Source organism: Melozone crissalis, unplaced genomic scaffold (genome assembly GCF_028551555.1).
Source record: "Melozone crissalis strain CALT ecotype California unplaced genomic scaffold, PUWL_Pcris_2 ptg000034l_1, whole genome shotgun sequence".
In the NCBI taxonomy this organism is placed as follows: domain Eukaryota; kingdom Metazoa; phylum Chordata; class Aves; order Passeriformes; family Passerellidae; genus Melozone; species Melozone crissalis.
Window position 1 is genome coordinate 22,630,577 of NW_026535812.1, and position 19,661 is coordinate 22,650,237.

Genomic DNA, 19,661 nt, shown 5'->3' on the forward strand with positions numbered 1-19,661 from the left:
GCAGCACCACTGAGGGGTACCAGATGAAGAGCAGCTGGTCAAAGGTGACTCAGGGCAGAGCAGAACTGAGGTGCTGATGGACAGACAAAAGTACTTTGAAGAGTGTGAGGTCCTTTGTCAGCATCCTGTGGCTCAGAGCACAGAAGTTCAGTCAGCTCCTGAATAATTCACAGTAAGGTCTCATGAAACAGCAGCCCTGGAGCAAAAGTGTCTCCTGCTATGAGTGAGCTTGGAAACTGTCCTGTGCTGCTGGGTGGTGATGATGATGATGGTGTGGGTTTGGCTGTTATCTGTATTACTGACAGATTATATAGATAGATTCAGACTCAGCAAGGACTAAGATTACATTAACAATTCTAATAAATATTAATAAAACATTATAGAAATTTGTGGCAAATAAACTTGGAAATGGTCACTGAAGTGGTGTTTATCAACAGGGGCTGGTAGCTAAACCTATGAAGCCTTAATTCATACTGAGGGCAGCAAACTAATGAAAGAAACAGCAGCTTCCCACAAAAATGGGAAGAAACTTTCCCAAATGAAAATCAAAAATCCAAAGGCATATTTTGGGATTTCTGCAGTCTCAGCTTGAATCCAGATCCCGTGCTGCCACAATGCAAAACACCAAAAGCAATGACTGCAGGTTCAAACACCCTTGCTGTGCAGGGGTGATATTAATTATTAATATCAACCAAAATCCCATTTTGTAAGGGACTGTCTTCTCCCAGGACTCTGAACTTAGAAGAGTGCAAAAGCCTGAGTTTCAACATTTCTGTGATGACGGAGCAGTCCTTCCCAGCCACGGGCTGAGGCACCAGCAGGATGTGTGAAGTCCAAGGCAGCCAGGGCTCGATGTGAATTTCTGCCTGCAAGGCACAGAGCCTGGCCAACGTGGGTGGATTGCCAAGAGGACGGCAAAAAGCACATCCCTGCCAGAAGGAAACCCTGCCAGTCTCCCAGTCACTCCAAACAGAAGCGCTGCAGCTCCTCCGAGGGAAGGTGCCAAGAAGGTTCTACCAAGGGCAAACCACCCACATGTTCTCCTCCCTCGGCGCCTTTTGGAAGCTGCCAAACTGTTCTGGTTGAAACTTCCTAAGTTAAGAGGTAACCTGGGTCAGCTGAGAGCAAACACTCTGCCTTCCTGAGGGAAAACACACGGAAAACGGTGTTTTACAGAGCCTTAAATTTCACTCTCCCCTCCACAATCTTCTTTCAGGAATTAAAAAAAAGACAAAAATGTCCAACATTACTGATTTGGAAGCTGAGATTTGTTCTTTTTTTTCCCACCAATAGAATCCCCCAGTTTTCTCCATATTGCTCACACCTATTCTGGCAAAGACTGTTTAGCCTCTTTGTTCCCCTTATAATTCCTGTTGGAATGAAGAGATTTACACAACACAGATAACTGCCTTGTTTTTTTCCAATAAAAATACAATAACTTAAAAAAACCCAGTAGATTTGGGAAAACATATTTCAGCTAAATTGTATTAGAAAGGGACATAGTGGAGATAGCATTAATTATGAGGTGCAATTTGCAGCAGGACCTTGGAAAGAATTTTTATTTTGTATCATAGTCCTTGGTAAGAAAGCGAGGGAAACAACAATCAGGAATATTAACTCCAACCTGTGGGTGCCTTGCCACACTCCTGGTCAGGCTGTGGACCATCTTCCTTCCCATGAGAGGGCAGCAGCTGCCTGCAAGAGTTGTCACTTCCCTCCACCCTCGCTGCTGAAACTGGCTGATAAAGCTGCTTTCCATGCAAAACAGTTGTGACTTTGGTTCAAATACCATAATTTGCAGAATCTTCAATCACCTACACTTAAACTTCACAGTGCCTGAATGGCCCTGTGTTGTTTCTCTTTTATTTTTTATACAAAAAATCTGCAAAATGATGCAGCACAACAGCAACCTCCTGTGATAATGCCACGGACTGACTCACCATAGTGTAGCTAAAGAATCCAGTCCAACCTTTCCAACATTTTATCAAATGACTAGGTGATAGAAGAGTAGATAGAATAGAATTGGATTTATTTAAGTTAGAAGTGAATCTGTTCTTGAAGAGTTCCACAGGGATGATGCACACATCCATGTTTTTCTTGAAAGCACTTCAGGGAGGCACTGGAAACAAGCAAGCCATAAGGCTAAACAAGCTTCTCCCTGCTCAGTGCTCAAATAGTGGGACTCTGCTTGAAAAGAGTCTTCACAAAGATGTGATACAGCAGAAGCCTTAAGCATATTTCTAATTTTAACCATGTGAAAACACGTGCCCAACATTTGGCACCCAGCACGATGCTCTGCTGAGTTAGGAGGGGAGCTCACATTTCAGTATCGGCTTCTAATAAAGTTCAGTGGTTCATTTAGATCCAATGCTGTCAATTGTAAAACTTTCTCTCTGAACAAAAACCAAGACAAATTCTCCATGAATCCTAAAGGGACCAGGGGAGCAGCAGTACCTTTTTCACAGAAGGTTCCTGTCCAGCCCGCCGTGCAGGTGCAGGCTCCGCTGACGTGGTCGCAGGCAGCCCCGTTCTGGCACTGACAGCTGGACTCACAGCCCGGGCCAAAGCTCCCCTCGGGGCACCCTGCAGCACAGGAACCACAACCAGAGCATGGGTTAATGCCAGAGCAGATCAGGGATCAATGGGGAATTTTTACATGCATGGGAAATCTGACTATTTCCAAAATAATCAAGGCGTAAAGGTAACGGATTAAAAGTAAGATCTGAGTGTCCCCCCTGAGGTTCAGGTAAGTTGGGCTGCATTCAAGATCTATTTTAGAAAAATTCCAGAGTGCTGGGAGACTAAATTCTGCACAGAAAACGAACACCTTCTATTGTAAAGCCTGAGACTTCACAGGTTCTGCATGATGACACTTTGCCCACTGGTCTGGAGTTGCTTATGTGCACATCTCCACTGAGACTTCATCAGCTGGGAGGGGAGAAGCTCCTCTGTTTTCCTGCAAATCCTCTTTCCCCAGAAAGTTGGAGAAAATATGAAATGTGTTGGTTGCCTTCACAAAGCTCCAAATTGAATGCTGCACATTTTACTTTCAGGCTCTGCTTTGAAAGATTCAAGTGAAAACATTACATCTGGGGGACAGATTAACAATTACATTTCCACAGCAGTTAATGTCAGGAGTTTTAAAAGATTTGCATGGTACTAACTATCAGCAGAAAGAAAACATTTGAGAATGAAAATAATTTCTTCCAGGATTATAGGAAAATCAATTAAGACCAGGGCCAGTTGCCTAATTCACATTGGATATTTTGGACAGGCTGAAACACAGAGATAGACTTGGCTAAATACAATATTACAGGGCCTTTACTCATGTTTGAAGGTCTTGTGAACATCCCTCTAAATGAGTTATGGAGATTACTGCCAGATCTCTTCTAGAAGTCTATGATTTTAGCATTTACAGCTACAAAGTGATTTTCAGGCAATCTGGAAGGAATCAGAGAGAACAGAAAACAAGAATCCTCAAAAACAGCTCTGTGTCTGGAATAGGGGGGTGGGTTTGGTGTTGTTTGTTTGGTGCCATGGGTGGGCAGTGATTGGAGCTGGCAGGAATTCAGCAGCTCCTGCAGCTCAGTGACTCTGCCAACTGTGTGTCTTACAGAGGAGCTGGGAGAAGAGCAAGGTACATTAAGTATTTCTTGGCTTTCAAAGAGTCAAAAAATGGGATGTTTTTTAAATGTATGTTAGGATCTATTTTTTTGCACTTACAGGTGAAATGCCTTCCTCTTCCCAAAGATGCACATCACTGCTTAACAAATAAATACATAAAAGTGCACTTGTGCCTTAAAAGCCTGATCCTTCTCCATGTTTCCCTTTCAGCTGAAATTTCAGTCAGAGAATCTGTGCAAGGGAAATGGTGCTGCAGTGCAGCAAGAGGTGTGGGGCTCTCAGCAGAGCTCCCTTCAGGTGTTTAGCCCAGAGCTGAGGCTTTTCAAGGTGATGGCAAAGGGTCAGAGCACTTCACAAATGATTTCACAGTCCACAGCACAGAGAATCTGCCCCTGCTCCAGCAGGAACAGGCTGCTGTGATGCGTGTCAGGATCCAGCCACCCCGACAGAGAACTGAGCTCCTGCCAGGGGAAGGAGCCCAGCCTGCAGGGTGAAGAAAGGGATGCCTGGGGAGCAGAGGAAATATCCAGGGATAGTGAGGATTTCACCTCCAAAGCAGCATAAAATTATGGGAAGAGCAATCATTTTCATAATCTTGTGCACACACACACACATATATATGTGCAATTTAAAACATATACATATACACACACACACAAAATAAGGGGCAAAAAGCAGACTAAATACAACAGAAAGCCCACAGATAGAACTTTAAAACTGCCTGATGTTTTGTCAGTGGTGATGGCTTCACTGATTCCCTTCCCAGCGAGGATTACAAGCAGCTATTTGGCCACTCTGTCTCTGCATAGATGCTATTTTGAGAGAGATCAAGAGTGAAAGAGAAGCAGAGCTGGCAGCTCCTTCTCTGGGAGCTGGTCCTCCCCACACACTGTCCTTCCATTCTCCCTGTGCCAACAGCAACAAGGGCTGCACGATCAACTTTCCAGGCCTTCTTGTCTTAGGTCACGGTTCCAGATTAATTGTTTTGACATTTCTGTGTGACACCAGCAGTTAATCCTGCCCACGCTACTGAGGCTCTGGTAGCTACATCTGTGCTACTGTAAGATTGCTAAACTAGTAGATAAAATGTTTGTTTTATTTAACAACATCAATATAATCAATAATAATAGTAATAGCAGCTTAACTATGCAACTTACTGCCACAAGACGAAGTGGATTCCAAATGCTTGCATGAAATGAAAAAGAAAATAGGCACATTAATTGGAAAAAAAAATTAAATCAAGCAGTATTAAATACAGAGATATTGCTTCTGTCTCATGGTGCTCCTGAATGAGAAATTGATGGTACCTGGGGAGACATATGAGAAATTGACTCTGAGCCTGTTTTCATATGCTTGAAGCATCTGCTACTGACCTCAGTTAGAGGTGAATGTTGAGGTGAGGGTTATGGGCCTCTGATAAGACCAATGCACATTTTTGTTTTTAATAAATACAGGACTCAAAAAATTCCTGGTTTTCCTTCTGTTATGTACATGTGAAGTATTTCCATGTGCCTGACCTGAAATAGAGATTTACGAAGGGTAAGTGTTGCCCTAAAACTGAATAAGTAAAACCAATACGGAAACTCTTAGGCCACAACCCAAATACACATCAATCCTATCCCTCTCGAGAGATCCTAACACTAAAAATAGCTGCTGGGTCCAAAACAAGGCTGAAAATACCTTTTCTGGAAATCCAATTAGGCAAAGCATCTAACCCCGGTGAAACGCGAGAGCGCGGCGCGGGGCACAGCGGGGGCGGAACAGCCTGGGAGCGTTCCTGTGGGGAACGAGCAGGAAAACACAACTTCCAGGGATGTGGGAGCTGGGGTTGGGGAGGCAGGCACTTACTGAGCTGGCAGTGCTGCCCGGTGAACCCTGGCTGGCAGGAGCAGGTGCCCGTGGCGGGGTCGCAGCCGCCGTCGCCGCCGTCGCAGGCGCAGGGGTTGGCGCAGGCCCGGCCCCAGCGGCCGCTGCTGCAGGCTGCCAAGGGAAACGGGGTCACATCCAGCACCACCCCAAAACCCTGCTGCACTTCCACGTGAGAGAACACAGAGCACACAAAATTCTGCAGGACTGAACTCCCAGCTGCAGCACAGGCAAAAACTGTGGAAATGAAGACTGGTTTTGCTGGTCCCTTTCAGCTGGAAACAGGCAGATATTGTCTCATCCACATAAAACTAATCATTTGAAGTCATAAAACTAATAATTCATTATCTGGCCCAAGGGAAATTTAGGTTAGATGTTAGGAAAAGTTTTTACTGAAAGAATGTGTCCTGGTTTAGGACAAATTTGGGAAGAACCTTTGGAGGGTTCCTCTAGAAAGCAGATTCAAGCGGCACATTCAAGCGGCTGAAGAGTGACAAAGATATTGCTCTTATCTTTATCCAGAGTGATAAAGTTCTGGAACCAGCTGCCCAGGGAGGTGGTTGAATTACCACCCCTGGGTGGGTTTAAAAAAAGAGTGGATGTGGCACTTGGTGCCATGGTTTAGTTGAGGTGGTGTTAAGGCATGGGCTGGACTTGGTGATCTTAAAGATCTCTTCCAACCCGGTGATGCTGTGAACCCACACCCAACAGTCACAAATCTATAATTTCATGGAAAAAAAATCTCAGCTATTGACTCACTCACTGAAAATCTGCATAACCAGAATTAGCTAATGAGTTTAACCAGACAGATTTGGGAGCATCCTCCATGATTTCCCCAAAATACTGGGAAATGCAGCATGGACACAAAGGAATCCCACAATGTTTGTTAAAGCAACTTACTGCTTTCATCCTAAAATCACATAGCACTGACACAATTACACCAGTGTACCACAAAATGTCCTTTCTTTCGAGTAAAGGATGGAGATGAAAGTGCCAATTAGGGCAACAGAAACCTGGTTTTGGAGTTGGGAATCTGTTTAATGCCTGGTCTGCAATAGCTGGAAGAGCTGCTGTACCAAGATACCACTGCAAAACAATTTTTCTCAGATCTTATCCTGAATAGAAATAAAATCTTTCCTTTGTCATGGTCTCACAATTCTCTAGACAGCTCAGGGAGTTGTGAAAAGCCATCTCAGTGGCTCTACACACTACCAACTGGCTTGATTTTTAAAATATGCATACGGGTGGAAACTTCAGATTTTCCCAGCATTTTCTTCAGTAGAGAGCCTGAGAAGTCAGGTGCAAAACTTGCCGCAATCAACACTGCCAATTAAGTGACTTTATGTGTTTAAGACCAAGTTTAGAGAGTGGTTTGTCTCTGTTGGCTTTTTGCAAGAAGCATCACAATGAATCAAGCAGAAGAGATGTGTCACAGGAAAAGAGAGGATGGCTTCACATTTATATGGTGCCATCCAAAAAGGGCAAATCTACTCTCTCACACAGCCACCAATATGGAGAGCGATGCTAAAGTCAACAGAAGGATGCTCTGCTCTTCCAGAGAACAGAAATTTTCACAGCATTTATATTCCCAAGTTAAAAAGTGACCTTTAGACACACGACTGTACATGCCACTCACTTGTTGAATAAATCTCCCCTAAACAAAATGAGAAATGGAAAATTAATCTCAAAACTAATCTGCACTGAAAATGAAAAACAAAACTGTCTGTCAGTCAAAATGCTGACAGGACAGATGGTATTGGGCAAAGGGATCCATAGTGTTGAAATAAGAGCTTATATCAATACTTTGCGCTTCATCAGCCATCTATTTCAATGCTTTGAACCTGGATAATGTAGGATTATAACCACCCAGGCTGTGCAAACCCACAAACACACCGTTTCAGAAGCAGCAAGATTAGCAAAACTATATTAAAAAAACTGTAATAAACTAAGAGCAAACAGAGCAGGTCCCCAGGAGGCGCCGTGTGCCCTGACTTACGGTGCTTGCAGTCGTGGCCAGTCCAGCCCGGGGGACAGGAGCACTCCCCGGTGACGTGGTGACACTGAGCACTGCTGCCACAGCTGCACAGCCACAGGCAGCCCTGTCCATAGTGTCCATCGGGGCAGGCTGCAAACAGAGACAGCTGAGAGTTCACCCAGATCACAGCCTGGCCACAAACAGCCACAGCTCACCCCCTAAAAATGGCTTCAGCTGAATCCAGGAGTCAAAACAGCAACACTGAAATATCTGGGATCCCCACCCTGGGCATCTGGGGCTGAGTCCTGGAATGTGGGAACAGCCTGCATGGCTTTTGGGTACTCCTGTGCATCAGGCTGTTTCCTCAGAGGAGGAAAACCTTCCTCAAAAGGCATTTTATGACTAACAAGAATTAAAAACGTGCCACCACCAAGGTTTGCACAAAGCAGAGCTGTTCTGAGAGCCTCTGTGCAGCTCAACAGCCACACTCAGGCAGCCTTTTAACACCCAGAGGCTGAAGAGCAGCACAGAACAGTTCCCTGAACTGCTCCCATGGTCTCTGGCTGCAGGGATAGCACTGATACTGCTCCCTCATCTTCAGTATTATTTAATCCTAAATTATCTACACCAAGGAGTGCTGCTGCAAACATAACTCAAGATTGATGGCACGGGGGCCAGCTGGTCACACCTCTTGCCAGACAGCCAGGATTACAGCACCAGTGGTGTGGCTGTTAAACACTGTATTTTCAAGTACAGCTTGCCATAAATTAGGTCTAATGATAACATCCATTTGGGATGCAGCTTAGCTGATCACGTGCATTTATCTGCAATCTGCCTCCCACAAATAATGTCAAATCCAACCTGGGGAATTCCTGGAGATGAAGGGCACTTAATCTCAGATCAGCATGCTTTATCTCACAAAAGAGTAAGAAGGCAGAAATCAGACCATAACCTGAAATTTTACTTTCTTTCCTGGGGAAGGCTGAGGCAAGGACTTACTGTCAGAGCAGGATGGCCCAGTGTAGCCAGGGGGACAGTCACAGGCTCCAGTTTCCCTGTTGCACTGTCCCCTGTTGGCACAGGGCTCGCAGGAGTTCTGGCAGTCTGGTCCCCATTGACCATGTGGGCAATCTGCAGAAAAAGCACATGAGGTGTAACCAGTGCCATTTGCTGTTTCAGGACAGTTGTAGATTTCTGCTGCTACCCTGAAGAATTTAAAAATAATAGTAAAACTGAGCTGGATTGTGACATTATATTGTTATATATCCCTGTCAGCCCTGTCATTAAACTGCAGCATGCAAGAACACAGCTAGAGAGACCAAAGGCTCTCTCCCAATTTCCACCACAGTTTGTTTGTTTATTGGTTTGGGAAACAGCCAAATTCTACTTCTTATCACATCTTCCAAAGCCAGGCACTCCCTACCTTGGTCCAGCACCTCACACACCTTGCTCACACGTAGCACCAGTTTTCCCAGCTGGGCAAACACACTGCCCTGTCCTCGGATCACACGGGGCTCCTCCACAGCTGCACCTCTGCCTGCAGCCCATCCCGAAGCTGCCAGGCTGACAAGCTGCACAAAAAACCCCAAAGTCATGGTTAGGAACATTTTGAAGACTTTAGGAGGCACCACGGCCACCAATTTTAAACTGAACTGTGCTGGTAGAAGTGATCAGTGTTAGCAGTGGAGTCTGAGCAACTGGTGGTCTGAAATGAACTGCAGCAGAGCCCTGCAAAATCTGTGCCTGAAGCTTTAAAAGTAACTATTGTTACCTGGGCAAATGTTAGTTTGGGTAACTGGCCTCAGCCTTGTGCCTTGACCTTTGCAGGGAGAGAGAGAGAAAGAGAGACAGCATTTGCCAGGCTCCAAATTTCCCCACTGGTTTCAGTGGGGAACTGCCAGCTCAAATCAACAACAAATGTACCTGCTTATCTGCAGCTTCTAGATCTGAACCTAAGTTTCCTGAATCAGCTTTCCCATCCCAAGTGTATCTCCCAGGGAAACACGCAGTGAGTACCTACACAAATGGCATTTTTCTCCATGAAACCCAGCTGGACACGGATGTTTGCAGGCTCCTGTCTCAGGATCACACAGAACATCAGGAGGACAGCTGCATCTCAGTTTGCAACCAGCCCCATAAAACCCCGGGGTGCACTCTGGAAATAGAAGCAGGTACAGAACATGCGTAAGAAAAAGGAAAAGTTAAGAGAAGTGAACAAAAATCAGAAAATAATTTGGCAGAAACTTGCAGAGAATATATTATAATGTACATTTTAGAGGTGTTGCTAACAAAGTGTAAATACTTAATAAATGCTTACATTTCAAAGAGGTTACTGCTTAAATGTAACCCAGAAACAGAGTGGCAGAATGCTTAAAGATTTATTCAATTGGAATACTTGAGGATGTATTCAATTAAATACATGATGGAATTATTTTCTTTGATGTCTAAGTTCTGCTGCTCTCTGCCTTGGTGCACAGCCAGTGCTGGGCAAGGCATGCTCCCTGTCAGAATTCAGCCCATCAACAAGAATGATAAAAGTATTAAATATTGTCATTATTGCTCTCCACCAAACCCACCAGAATTACTGCCATAAATCCAACACAGTCCTGCCTGGCCAGAGAAAAATCTGAAGGGAGAATCTTTTTTGTGTTACTCCACTGCTGTCTGGAAAGGGCTACTGAGACATGCAAACATGAATGCAGGATACAATTCTCTTTGAACTACCCCCAAAAACTACAAAGAGTAACTTGAATTCAAAGAGCTGCAAATCTGAAGGAAAAGCAGCATTACTGAACCTGTTTACAAATCACCCCACTGCCATAAACCACAAATTTTGCCACTTATTTACTGACTGTGTCAAAAAAGCACAGAAATGAAAACTCACATGATTTTCATTACTTAAGGCTGTATTAGGATTTAGGTTCTGCATTTCTGTTGTCATTTAACCAGGCTAAAACTCCTTCAGTTCCTGAGCTCTATTCCCCTCAGTGTCCCTGCAAGCCTAGCAGGGTTCAAACCCCACAAAACCATTAGTAGGATAGGAATATGTGAGTAGCAGCAGCCAAACAAAGCCAATGGGTGGAAGAGGGAGAAGTTGCTGGGACAAAGGCACAAGCAAATGTGGGGACCTGGCTGGGGGTGGTACCTTTGTGGCACTTTTTGCCGTGGTATCCGGGCTGGCAGGTGCAGGAGCCGTCCCTGGGGCTGCACTCCAGCGTGTGCTCCTTCACACACTGACACTCCTCCGAGCAGCCCGCGCCAAAGGCCCACCTGGGACAGGCTGCAGCCACAAGGAAAGGAAGCATCAGCTCTGTAATTATGCAGGAGCTGGCTGAAACTGCACACTGCTGCAGAACACAACTGCTGCAGAAGCAAAACCTCGGGTCTGCTTTCAGCCAGCACACCCCCGTTCCACGGCAGCACCTGTTCATGTGTGGGTGAGTAAGAGAAGAGTTTACATGATCCCTGAGCTGGGTCATTCAGTTCATGTCAAGCAAAATGTGGTGAATGCAAGAACCAGAAACATTTCAAAGCAAACTCAGCTGATTTTTCGAATGAAAAAAAACTTGGGTGCACTCCAAGACAAAAGCTTTCATAATAAAACCCAAAACAAAGCTAAACAAAAGATTTTTGATATTGCAGAGATTTTAAAAACAAAATCTGTAAGTACAAAGAAACTTGATCATCTATGTTGCAAAGTTTTTGTTTTAATTCTTTTTATTCTATCTAATGTCTGATCCTCATCCTGTCCCAGCCAGCCCTGCTCCCCAGCTCCCACTCCAATCCATCAGCAGTCACAAACTAGCTCCAACCAGATTGCAACCTCAGCAATAACCCTAATGTTAACCTGTCCACCCCACCTATAATCCTCACCTTTGAGCATCAGTAAATCTCAGTCCTTATGGCAAAAATTAATCACTAGAGAAAAGGATTAATGAAGCTTCTGGGGCTTCCTGGCACATTTCAAAAGGCCTGTCCCTCCTGCTACTCCCAGACTATTGCAGAACCCAAAGTCATGATCATTTTATCAGAAACAGAAGGGTTTGGGTTGAAAGGTCCCATAAAACCCATCTCATTCCAGCCCTCTGCCATGGGCAGGGATGCCTTCCACTATCCCAGGCTGCTCCAAACCCTGTCCAACCTGGCCTTGGGCACTTCCAGGGATCCAGGGGCAGCCACAGCTTCTCTGGGCACCCTCTGCCAGGGCCTCCCCACCCTCACAGCAAAGAATATTTGCTGTTAAGCAACTTTTTTCCAACATCTAAACTAAACCTCCACTGTTTTAGTAAATCCATTCCTCCTTGTCCTAGCACTGCCTGACTGTGTAGGAAGTCACTCTCCTTGCTTTCTGCCAGCCCCCTTTAGGTTATGTGGAATCTTTTACAGACTGTCACACTGTGCACACATTGAGCAGATCCCAAAAACGCCGGGGACTTACTGAGGTGGCAGAAGCGGCCGTAGAGCCCGGGGTCACACAGGCAGGCTCCATAGAGTCTGTGGCAGTGGCCCTTGTTGGCACAGTTGCATGGCTTGTTGCAGTTCTTCCCAAAGAAACCTTTTGGGCAACCTTTGGAGTGCACAAACACAGGAAGGCATCAGTGGCTACAGGTCCAAGCCCCAAACCCAAAGCAGTTTGTGAGGCTGAGCTGGGGCTCTGCGCAGCCTCACCACCACTGGCTTGTCTCACCCTCTGTTCTGCTCATTACTTCAAAAAGGATCAGGGGGCAAAAGTGGGGAACTGAGGCAGAGCTGGAGCCATACCATCCTCGCAGAGCTGGCCCAGCACCCCGGGAGGGCAGTGGCACTGTCCTGTGCCAGGGTCACACCAGCCTCCGTTCTGGCACCTGCAGACACCGGCGCATCCTCTGCCGAACGTCCCAGGGGGACAGGCTGTGGAGAGAGCAGGGAGTGTGAGCACTGCAAGAAACACCTCCCCTCTGCTGCAAAGGAAGCAAAACAGGGCTCTGGGCACTGAGAAGGGCAGCAAGGCTGATGGAGGGTCTGGGACACAAGTGGTGTGAGGAGCAGCTGAGGGAGCTGGGGGCGTTCAGCCTGGAGAACTCATGGAGACCTCATTGCTCCCTACAACTCCCTGAGAGGAGAGTGCACTAGCTGGGGTTTGATCTCTTCTCCCAGGTAGCCAGCAACAGGGCAAGAGGACACAGCTTTAAGCTGCACCAGGGGAGATTCAGGTCTGATATCAAGAGAAATTTCCTCACAGAGAGCGCGACTGGGCATTGGAATGGGTCGCCCTGGTAAGTAGTGGAGTCACCATCCCTGGAGGTGTTAGAAGAGACTGGATGTGGCACTCAGTGAAGGTTGTGTTGGGTCATAGGTTGGACTCGATTGCAAAGGTCTTTTCCAGCCTAATTGTTTCTGTGATTCTGTGAAAACTGAGCATGGACAGAGTTTTAGTTGAGCAGGCTCTAAACAAAGTCATATTCTTCTTCTTGTAAAGGACATCAACCTGATATTTACTAGGACATCTCAAAGGACACTGAATTAACCAAGTTTTGGGAAGTACTGTCATGTATCCAACCCTCCCCAGAACATGCTGCCCTCCCCACAAAGCACAGGCTCAAAAACCATTGCCTGTCAAGCCCAAAGCTTAAACATCAGAGCACAGCTTGGAACACTTGGACAGAAATATTTTAAACATTCTTTCTTTCTCTCCCAAACACTATTATAAAAATAATATCTTGTTTTTCAAATGCAGTTTCTGAAAGTCCCCAGGTAATCATGGCAGCAATGGATCCACAACAGCAAAAACAAGCCGTGAGATGCAGCCCTGCTCTGCTGTTTGCAGCCTGAGCTGCCTGAGTGGATACAGTTGCTGGAGTCATCTGACTTCACTGACGTTTTATCAATGTACATTAAGAAAGTTGACATTTCACATCAATTTCCATTCGGCTTCTTTAGTGCATTATTAGAGAAATTTAGTTCCAGTTTTCTCCGCTGTTTTAGCTTATCCTAAACCTGCTCACCCTAAACCCATGAATTGTGCTGTATATTAAAAAATGCAAGAGAAAAGAGTGAAAGCAATCACAGATGAGTAATTAATACAGATTAGATACTGTGTTTATCACTGTCCCTGCTGACTTCATCAGACAGCAGGTTTAGCTCAATAATACAGTCCTATTAAAGTTCTTTAAATTCCAGAGGTGAATTCCATTAGACTACATGCATGGATGTCTAGTGCAAATATACATAATAAATTTTATTATTTATGAAATGAACTAAAGAATTTGGATACTGCCTTGAAATTTTTATAATCTATCCTGAACTACCAGCACACCAGGGACAGAAGTAAGAATATCCTCACTTGATAGCTTGAACTGTCATAGACAGACTGGAAATTATCCTTTTAATCCTCCCCATTCCTATTCTCTTAGGTGCCCCCAGAGTTTACAAACCAAACCCACCATCAGTCTCCCAAAATAACCACAGGCAGACTGCTGGTTTCAATCACTTGCTTGATTTTTCTACATTTCTGTCCATGTGATGACGTCTCCTAAACAATCTTGATGGCAATTAACCTGAAGAGTGCTGTCTACTGATGTCAAGTAATAAATTTTCATCGACTTTTTGTCTCCCCAGTGACAGCAAAGACTTTCTGAGAATGATGGGCCATCATGTCACACACCACGAAATGGAGGGACCCATCTCAAAGAGGAAATCTGCTGTATGATGTCTCAGACAAGCAGCAGACAAGTTTTGCCAAACTGCAGATGAAGAACAGCACATCAAGAAATCACCACTCTCTTTCCTATGGGTTTTGACACCTACTTCTGAATCAGAAAGATCTTCTGCCAGGAAACAGGAGCAAGAAGACTGAAAACCTGTTATAAAGGGCACTGACTTGGCAAGAGAATTCTGAAAAATACCATTTCCAATGTGAAAAATTAACTGCTCCAAGAAAGTGATGCTAATAATAAAAAGAATTATAAGGAAAAAGAAATGGAAAACATAAGAAAAAAAAATTTAAAGGCAATGTCTTGGGGTGCTACAATGGAAAAACTCAATTTTAGCATACGTGTTCACCCAGGCTGTCACACCAACTTCTGGGACTGATTTCTGGAGTCACCAAGGCAGGTTGTGGAACAAAGCATGGCCAGCAAACTTTGGCAGCTTTTTGCAGCAGAGCAAATATGAATGAACAACCACCAAATACTCAGGACAGGGATGATTCTGTCCTGACCTCCACCGGAGCGCAGGGACCTCTGTGTACTGCAGCATCATTTACAGCTCCTATTTACCGTGCCCCAGCACAACAAATCTGGTTGTGAGACAGCATAGGAGCCTCAGGAGCCTCACAGATGAGAAGCACAGGACGTTCCTCCCATTGCCCACCCGCAGAGGCCCTGCAGGAGGATCAGCCCCCTGCCAGCCCTGTACTCACTCTCGTTGCAGATGAGCCCAGCCCGGCCGGGCGGGCAGACGCAGCCGCTGCGCTCGCTGTTGCAGCGGCCCCCGTGCAGGCAATCCTCACACCTCAGGCTGCAGTCCTGGCCAAACGTGTCACCCAGGCACACTGCCAGCAAGAAACACACAGGGCTGAGTGAGCAGCTGGGCAAAAACCTTTCCACAAGCTCTTACCTGCGGCTGGGTTGTGAACGCCGCCGGTTCAGCACAAAAGGCACGGCAAAGTGGGCATTCCTGAATTTCCCTCTTCGTGTTTCTGACTCTAAGTACAAGGAAAGCTGGGTGTTTAGCTGGAATTTGCTGCCCTAAATGCTGTAATTCTTCAGCTAAGAGCTACTTTTTAAAAGCAAGAGTTTTGCCTTCAGAAAAAGTGAATTTGCACCTAATGCTTGATAACATTGTATATAACTAGAAGAATTTATTGGGACTTTCCTTCTCCCCTTGCTAGCCTATCCCTGTTGTTTGATTGCAGTAAATGGATATAGTGCTATTTAAACATAGTTCAGTGGTATTTTCAACCATTCAGTGTGTTCTAGGAAAACAAAGCAAAATACACATTTATCATGTCTCTTCTCTTCATGGATATGAAGAGTTTTATATAGGAAACCCGACATGAAAATGCATTTTTTTCCTCTCCTTCCCCACCCTCCTTTTATCCCTTGCCACCCTCACATTCTCTTTGTTGGGTATATTGAGACAGGCATGCAAAATAAAGTGACTGTCTGGTAAAATACTTCAGTGGCATTGAAGATCCCATCCACACAGTTTAGAGCCTTCAAGGCTTAATGGCTGTGGCTGGAGGCTTTTTGAAAGGGGATTTTTAACAGCACCTGAAAGTGAGCTGGCAGCTTATTCAGCCTTATTTCAGTAAGTTACAGGCTGGTTGCATTTCACCAACAGTTTTCTGTGTGAGGCCAGATTTCCTCTAGGTCTGAGCACCCAACTGTTCCCTTTTCTGTAGCTGAACAAATGCCCAAGCTTTCAGGGACATTTAGAATCCCAGTGCTACCACTTAGAAAAGGGTACAAATTCATACTTTAGGAGAAGAATACAGACCACCATTGAAAACATCATGCTTCCATCATAAAAAGTCATTAAAGTTAGAGAAAATATTTAATTATTTGCACCAGCTTACTGTTAAAGCAGGCTTTTTTATAATACAGATAGCAGCACAAAACCAGGTCTGAAAACACAAGGAATAAATTGCTATTTAGAAGGTAAAAGAACTTACTAAACCATTTAAAGTTCCTTTTTTCCATCACCTTTTCATACAAACCACTACATGCTGCAAAGCCTGAGCCTTAGAAAAAGTGCAGCTGCTCAGCTGTGACTGATAATACCCAAATTTCTGTAGCTAAATATAAATAAAACATGCAAAAAGTGGTCAATAAATATTTGATTGTGGTTTCTAGGCCTGATAATTTTGCCTGTGGTTATCTCATTTATCAGTTTCCCAGTCGGTTATCAGTGTTGTTGAGTCTGGCTTGATGCTGTGTGATTTGGGAGGGCCTTAACAGTTTTGTTCACAAAAATAAGGTAATTTTTTTATTAAAGTCAAGACCAGCTCCTGATTTTTGCCTGTAGGGCACAGTCCTCAGACGGGTAATTATAGAGTTTATATAAAAATCACAGGGCACACATAGGAAAAAGCAAGAAATCCTCCCTGGTGATCCACCAGCACTCAGCACAAAGCAAACACAGGGTTTCACCTCATAATACTCCTAAAATTGTGAAGTTTCCACCTTTGGGTGGAAAGACTGAATCATGCAAAGCCCAGGTGGGTGCAAAGCTGTCCTGCACCCACTCCTGTGCTGTTTGCCACCACTTGAGCTGAGCAACACGTAGATGGGTTGGTGTTTTTCCCAGAGAGTCAAGGGAAACCTGAATCTTCAGAGGACTGTTTTTAACACAGATAAAATGCAAATATTTTAAACAAAAAGCCTCCAGTTGTTATAAAATGGTTTGTAAACAGGGACCCATGCTCCTAGCTCTAGGAGGAAGGGAGTTTCTCCAGGTTATAAACCATGCCATCCTCTTAGCCCTGGCATGATGAGCACTCTGTGGCTGCTGCCTGGGCTCTGGGCAGACACTCTGCTTTCCAAGGAGCCTGTGCTGCTCACTCTTCCCCTGCCTCCCTCCCAAAACATCTAGGCACCTCCTGGCTCCTCAAACATGTCCCATTTGGGATGGAACATGGCGACAGGCAGGATGCAGGATGCAGGATTAACGCTCCTGATGCTGAGCCCCGCCAGCCCAGCCCCAAATCCTCTCCCAGGACGAAGCCCCCAGGTTGCAGTGCTGGCTCAGGGCCCTGCTGGTCACTCACCGACCCTGTGCACCAGGGTGAGCTCTCCTCGGGGGTCTCCATCCTCAGCCAGGGCCCCGAGGGCGAGGTGGAGCAGCTGTGGGGGCCCTCGGAAGTGCAGCCCCGGGGCACCAGCCAGCCCTGCTGCCTCCTCTGCATCGGCCTCCTCTGCACCTAGGGCTGGACAAACACAGCCATCAGCACCCCAGCCCGCCCCCACCACCTCTCATCTACATCTTTTCTTACTATTATGATGCCTTTAGATGTTCAAGTCACACCTCTCCCCAGCATTCCCAGCCCAGGCATCTTCTCACAGAGTTCCTGCTATCCAAAAAAAGAAAATAGACAGGAAATGGGAGACACCCTCCCCACCCCATCTTTCCCTTTTCCTTCTTCTGGAAAAAAAAACTCTGCTCGCGGAGAATCAAAATTAAATGAGGAGATTCATTTTCCTCACTTGAAGTTTGAGATTATTTTTAGCTAATGAAGGTCATTACTCTTGCTCGTTTTGGAGATGACAAATAGAAAGTGAGGCCGGCTGTGCAATTTATTTTAAGAAACATGAAAACCTGGGCCTTAAAATGACGGGAAATCAGTTGGCTTTCTTTTTGGTGTTGGTTAGAATATCAAACTCTGGGTTAAGGTTTAGCAGTTTCTAAACTTGGTTATAAAGCTGAGTTGCTCTGCTAAACTCTGGACTGGTTACACTGGCAGAAATCCAGAATAACATCACTGACTAATGGAAAAGTTGCCATGGTTGATCAAAGAAAAATCTGGCTACTTTTTTTTTCCCCACAGGATGTTAAACTTCATCAAATAGTGCAAGAAAAGTGTCAAAATAGTCTTAATTTCTAAACCAGGAGCTTTAGATTTTCAAACGTGTCCAGGGGATTTAAGCATTCATCTGCCATTAATCTTTGGCAAAAGCCATTACTGGAGGATGAACTTGGATCCACACACTGCACGTAGCCCTACCCTGGCCACATTCAGAGATGGCTCAAGTTGGGCTCCCAAAATCCCAGGATCTGTGAAAATCCTCACTCCAAAAACCACATTTTAATTCAGTGGGAAGTGCTTAATGGCCCACAAGTTTTGAGAAGAACTCACCCACGCAGGCCCATCTGCTGTCCCCAAGCCTGTAACCCTCCTTACAGGCACACTCGTAGGACCCCAGGGAATTCACACAGAAATGGTCACAGTTGCCGTTATCCAGATGACATTCATCCACATCTAGAAAATCCAGACATAAATGGTGATTAGGAACAAGTACTTCTGCTTGCAGAGCCCATGCTGTGCCCAGCTGCATCTGACAAATTATTCTGTACATAAGAAAACACAATTTTTCTTATGTGTTTTGGAGCTCTCCGTTTCTCTCTGGTATTGGAGGTATGAAAACATTTCAGGGCTACAGGGAGCAGATTATTTCACTGATGTTTTTGTCTCAAGTGAAAACAGATGCTTTAAGCTGTTAAGCTCAGTTGATCCTTCAGTTATTTTGAGGGATCTTTTTTTGGGGGAAGGAGTGTTTTAACACACATCAGCATACAGTGTCCATGGAGAGAGCAGGGAAAGTTTCTCTCTGCTGGCTCCTGTCCCACATCCCCAAATTTGATGCTGGGTTATTCCTGTATTCCAGCCTCACAAAGAGGAAATTACACATTTGTAAAAACCTTACCAGCAAAGCTGGCATAGGGTCAGTGACTCTCATTAGGGCAGTGCCCACAAAGCCCTGCAAAGGGCTTTGACAGCATTTCTTCTACCCTGGGCTGTGATTAGTAAGACCGAGCCACGGGTACCAAAAGGCTTTTGACAAGGGCAGGACTAGTGGGAATGGCTTTAGACTAACAAAGGGAAGGTTTAGACTGGATATTAGGAGGGAATTCTTCCCTGTGAGAGGGGTGAGGCCCTGGCTGCCCAGAGAAGCTGTGGGTGCTGCATCCCTGGATGTGTTCCAGGTCAGGCTGGAGCAGCCTGGTGTCACCACATTTCTCTTCACAGAGAAAAGCAAGGCACAATTTTTCCCAAGAATATTTCTGGGTTTCACATTCTCTGAACCTTAGAGAAAGAAAAACCAATTCTTATCTTATTTGCTGTGCCTGTTTGTGCCAAAGCAGAATGCAATATGGATATTTTTTACCCAGAGTGATGGCGTTTGTTTCTTTGGCCTATCAGTGCCAAGGTGTGTGTGTCGGGACAGTCATGAGATTCAGTGCAGTGGAGTGCAGTTGAGTGCTTGGCAGATTCAGTTTAGATGTAATGCAATATAGTATAGTATAGTATAATAAAGTAATTAATTAGCTTTCTGACAAGATGGAGTCAGATGCCTTATTTCTCTCCCTTTGTTGGGGGCAAAAATATCCACTATGGCCTGGTCTAGTGGGAGGTGTCCCTGCCCACAGCAGGGGTGAAATAAGATGACCTTTAGGTGCTTTGCAGCCCAGCCCAGGCCAGCCCAATCTGGCCCAGCCC

At 45.3% G+C, this 19,661-nt stretch overlaps 1 protein-coding gene across 1 annotated transcript in view; it reads right to left on the reverse strand.

Annotated features, from left to right (window-relative positions):
- LOC128940680 (multiple epidermal growth factor-like domains protein 6) overlaps positions 1 to 19,661 on the reverse strand; it is a 191,027-nt gene that overhangs the window by 30,486 nt on the left and 140,880 nt on the right. The window contains exons 12-23 of the mRNA XM_054282277.1: positions 18,300 to 18,422; positions 17,214 to 17,372; positions 14,865 to 14,996; positions 12,227 to 12,355; positions 11,904 to 12,032; positions 10,611 to 10,745; positions 9,486 to 9,620; positions 8,911 to 9,036; positions 8,465 to 8,596; positions 7,487 to 7,615; positions 5,473 to 5,604; positions 2,455 to 2,583 (exon numbers count right to left, since the gene is read on the reverse strand). Coding sequence (XP_054138252.1) covers positions 2,455 to 2,583; positions 5,473 to 5,604; positions 7,487 to 7,615; positions 8,465 to 8,596; positions 8,911 to 9,036; positions 9,486 to 9,620; positions 10,611 to 10,745; positions 11,904 to 12,032; positions 12,227 to 12,355; positions 14,865 to 14,996; positions 17,214 to 17,372; positions 18,300 to 18,422 — 1,590 coding nt within the window. The remainder of the gene's footprint in view (positions 1 to 2,454; positions 2,584 to 5,472; positions 5,605 to 7,486; positions 7,616 to 8,464; positions 8,597 to 8,910; positions 9,037 to 9,485; positions 9,621 to 10,610; positions 10,746 to 11,903; positions 12,033 to 12,226; positions 12,356 to 14,864; positions 14,997 to 17,213; positions 17,373 to 18,299; positions 18,423 to 19,661) is intronic.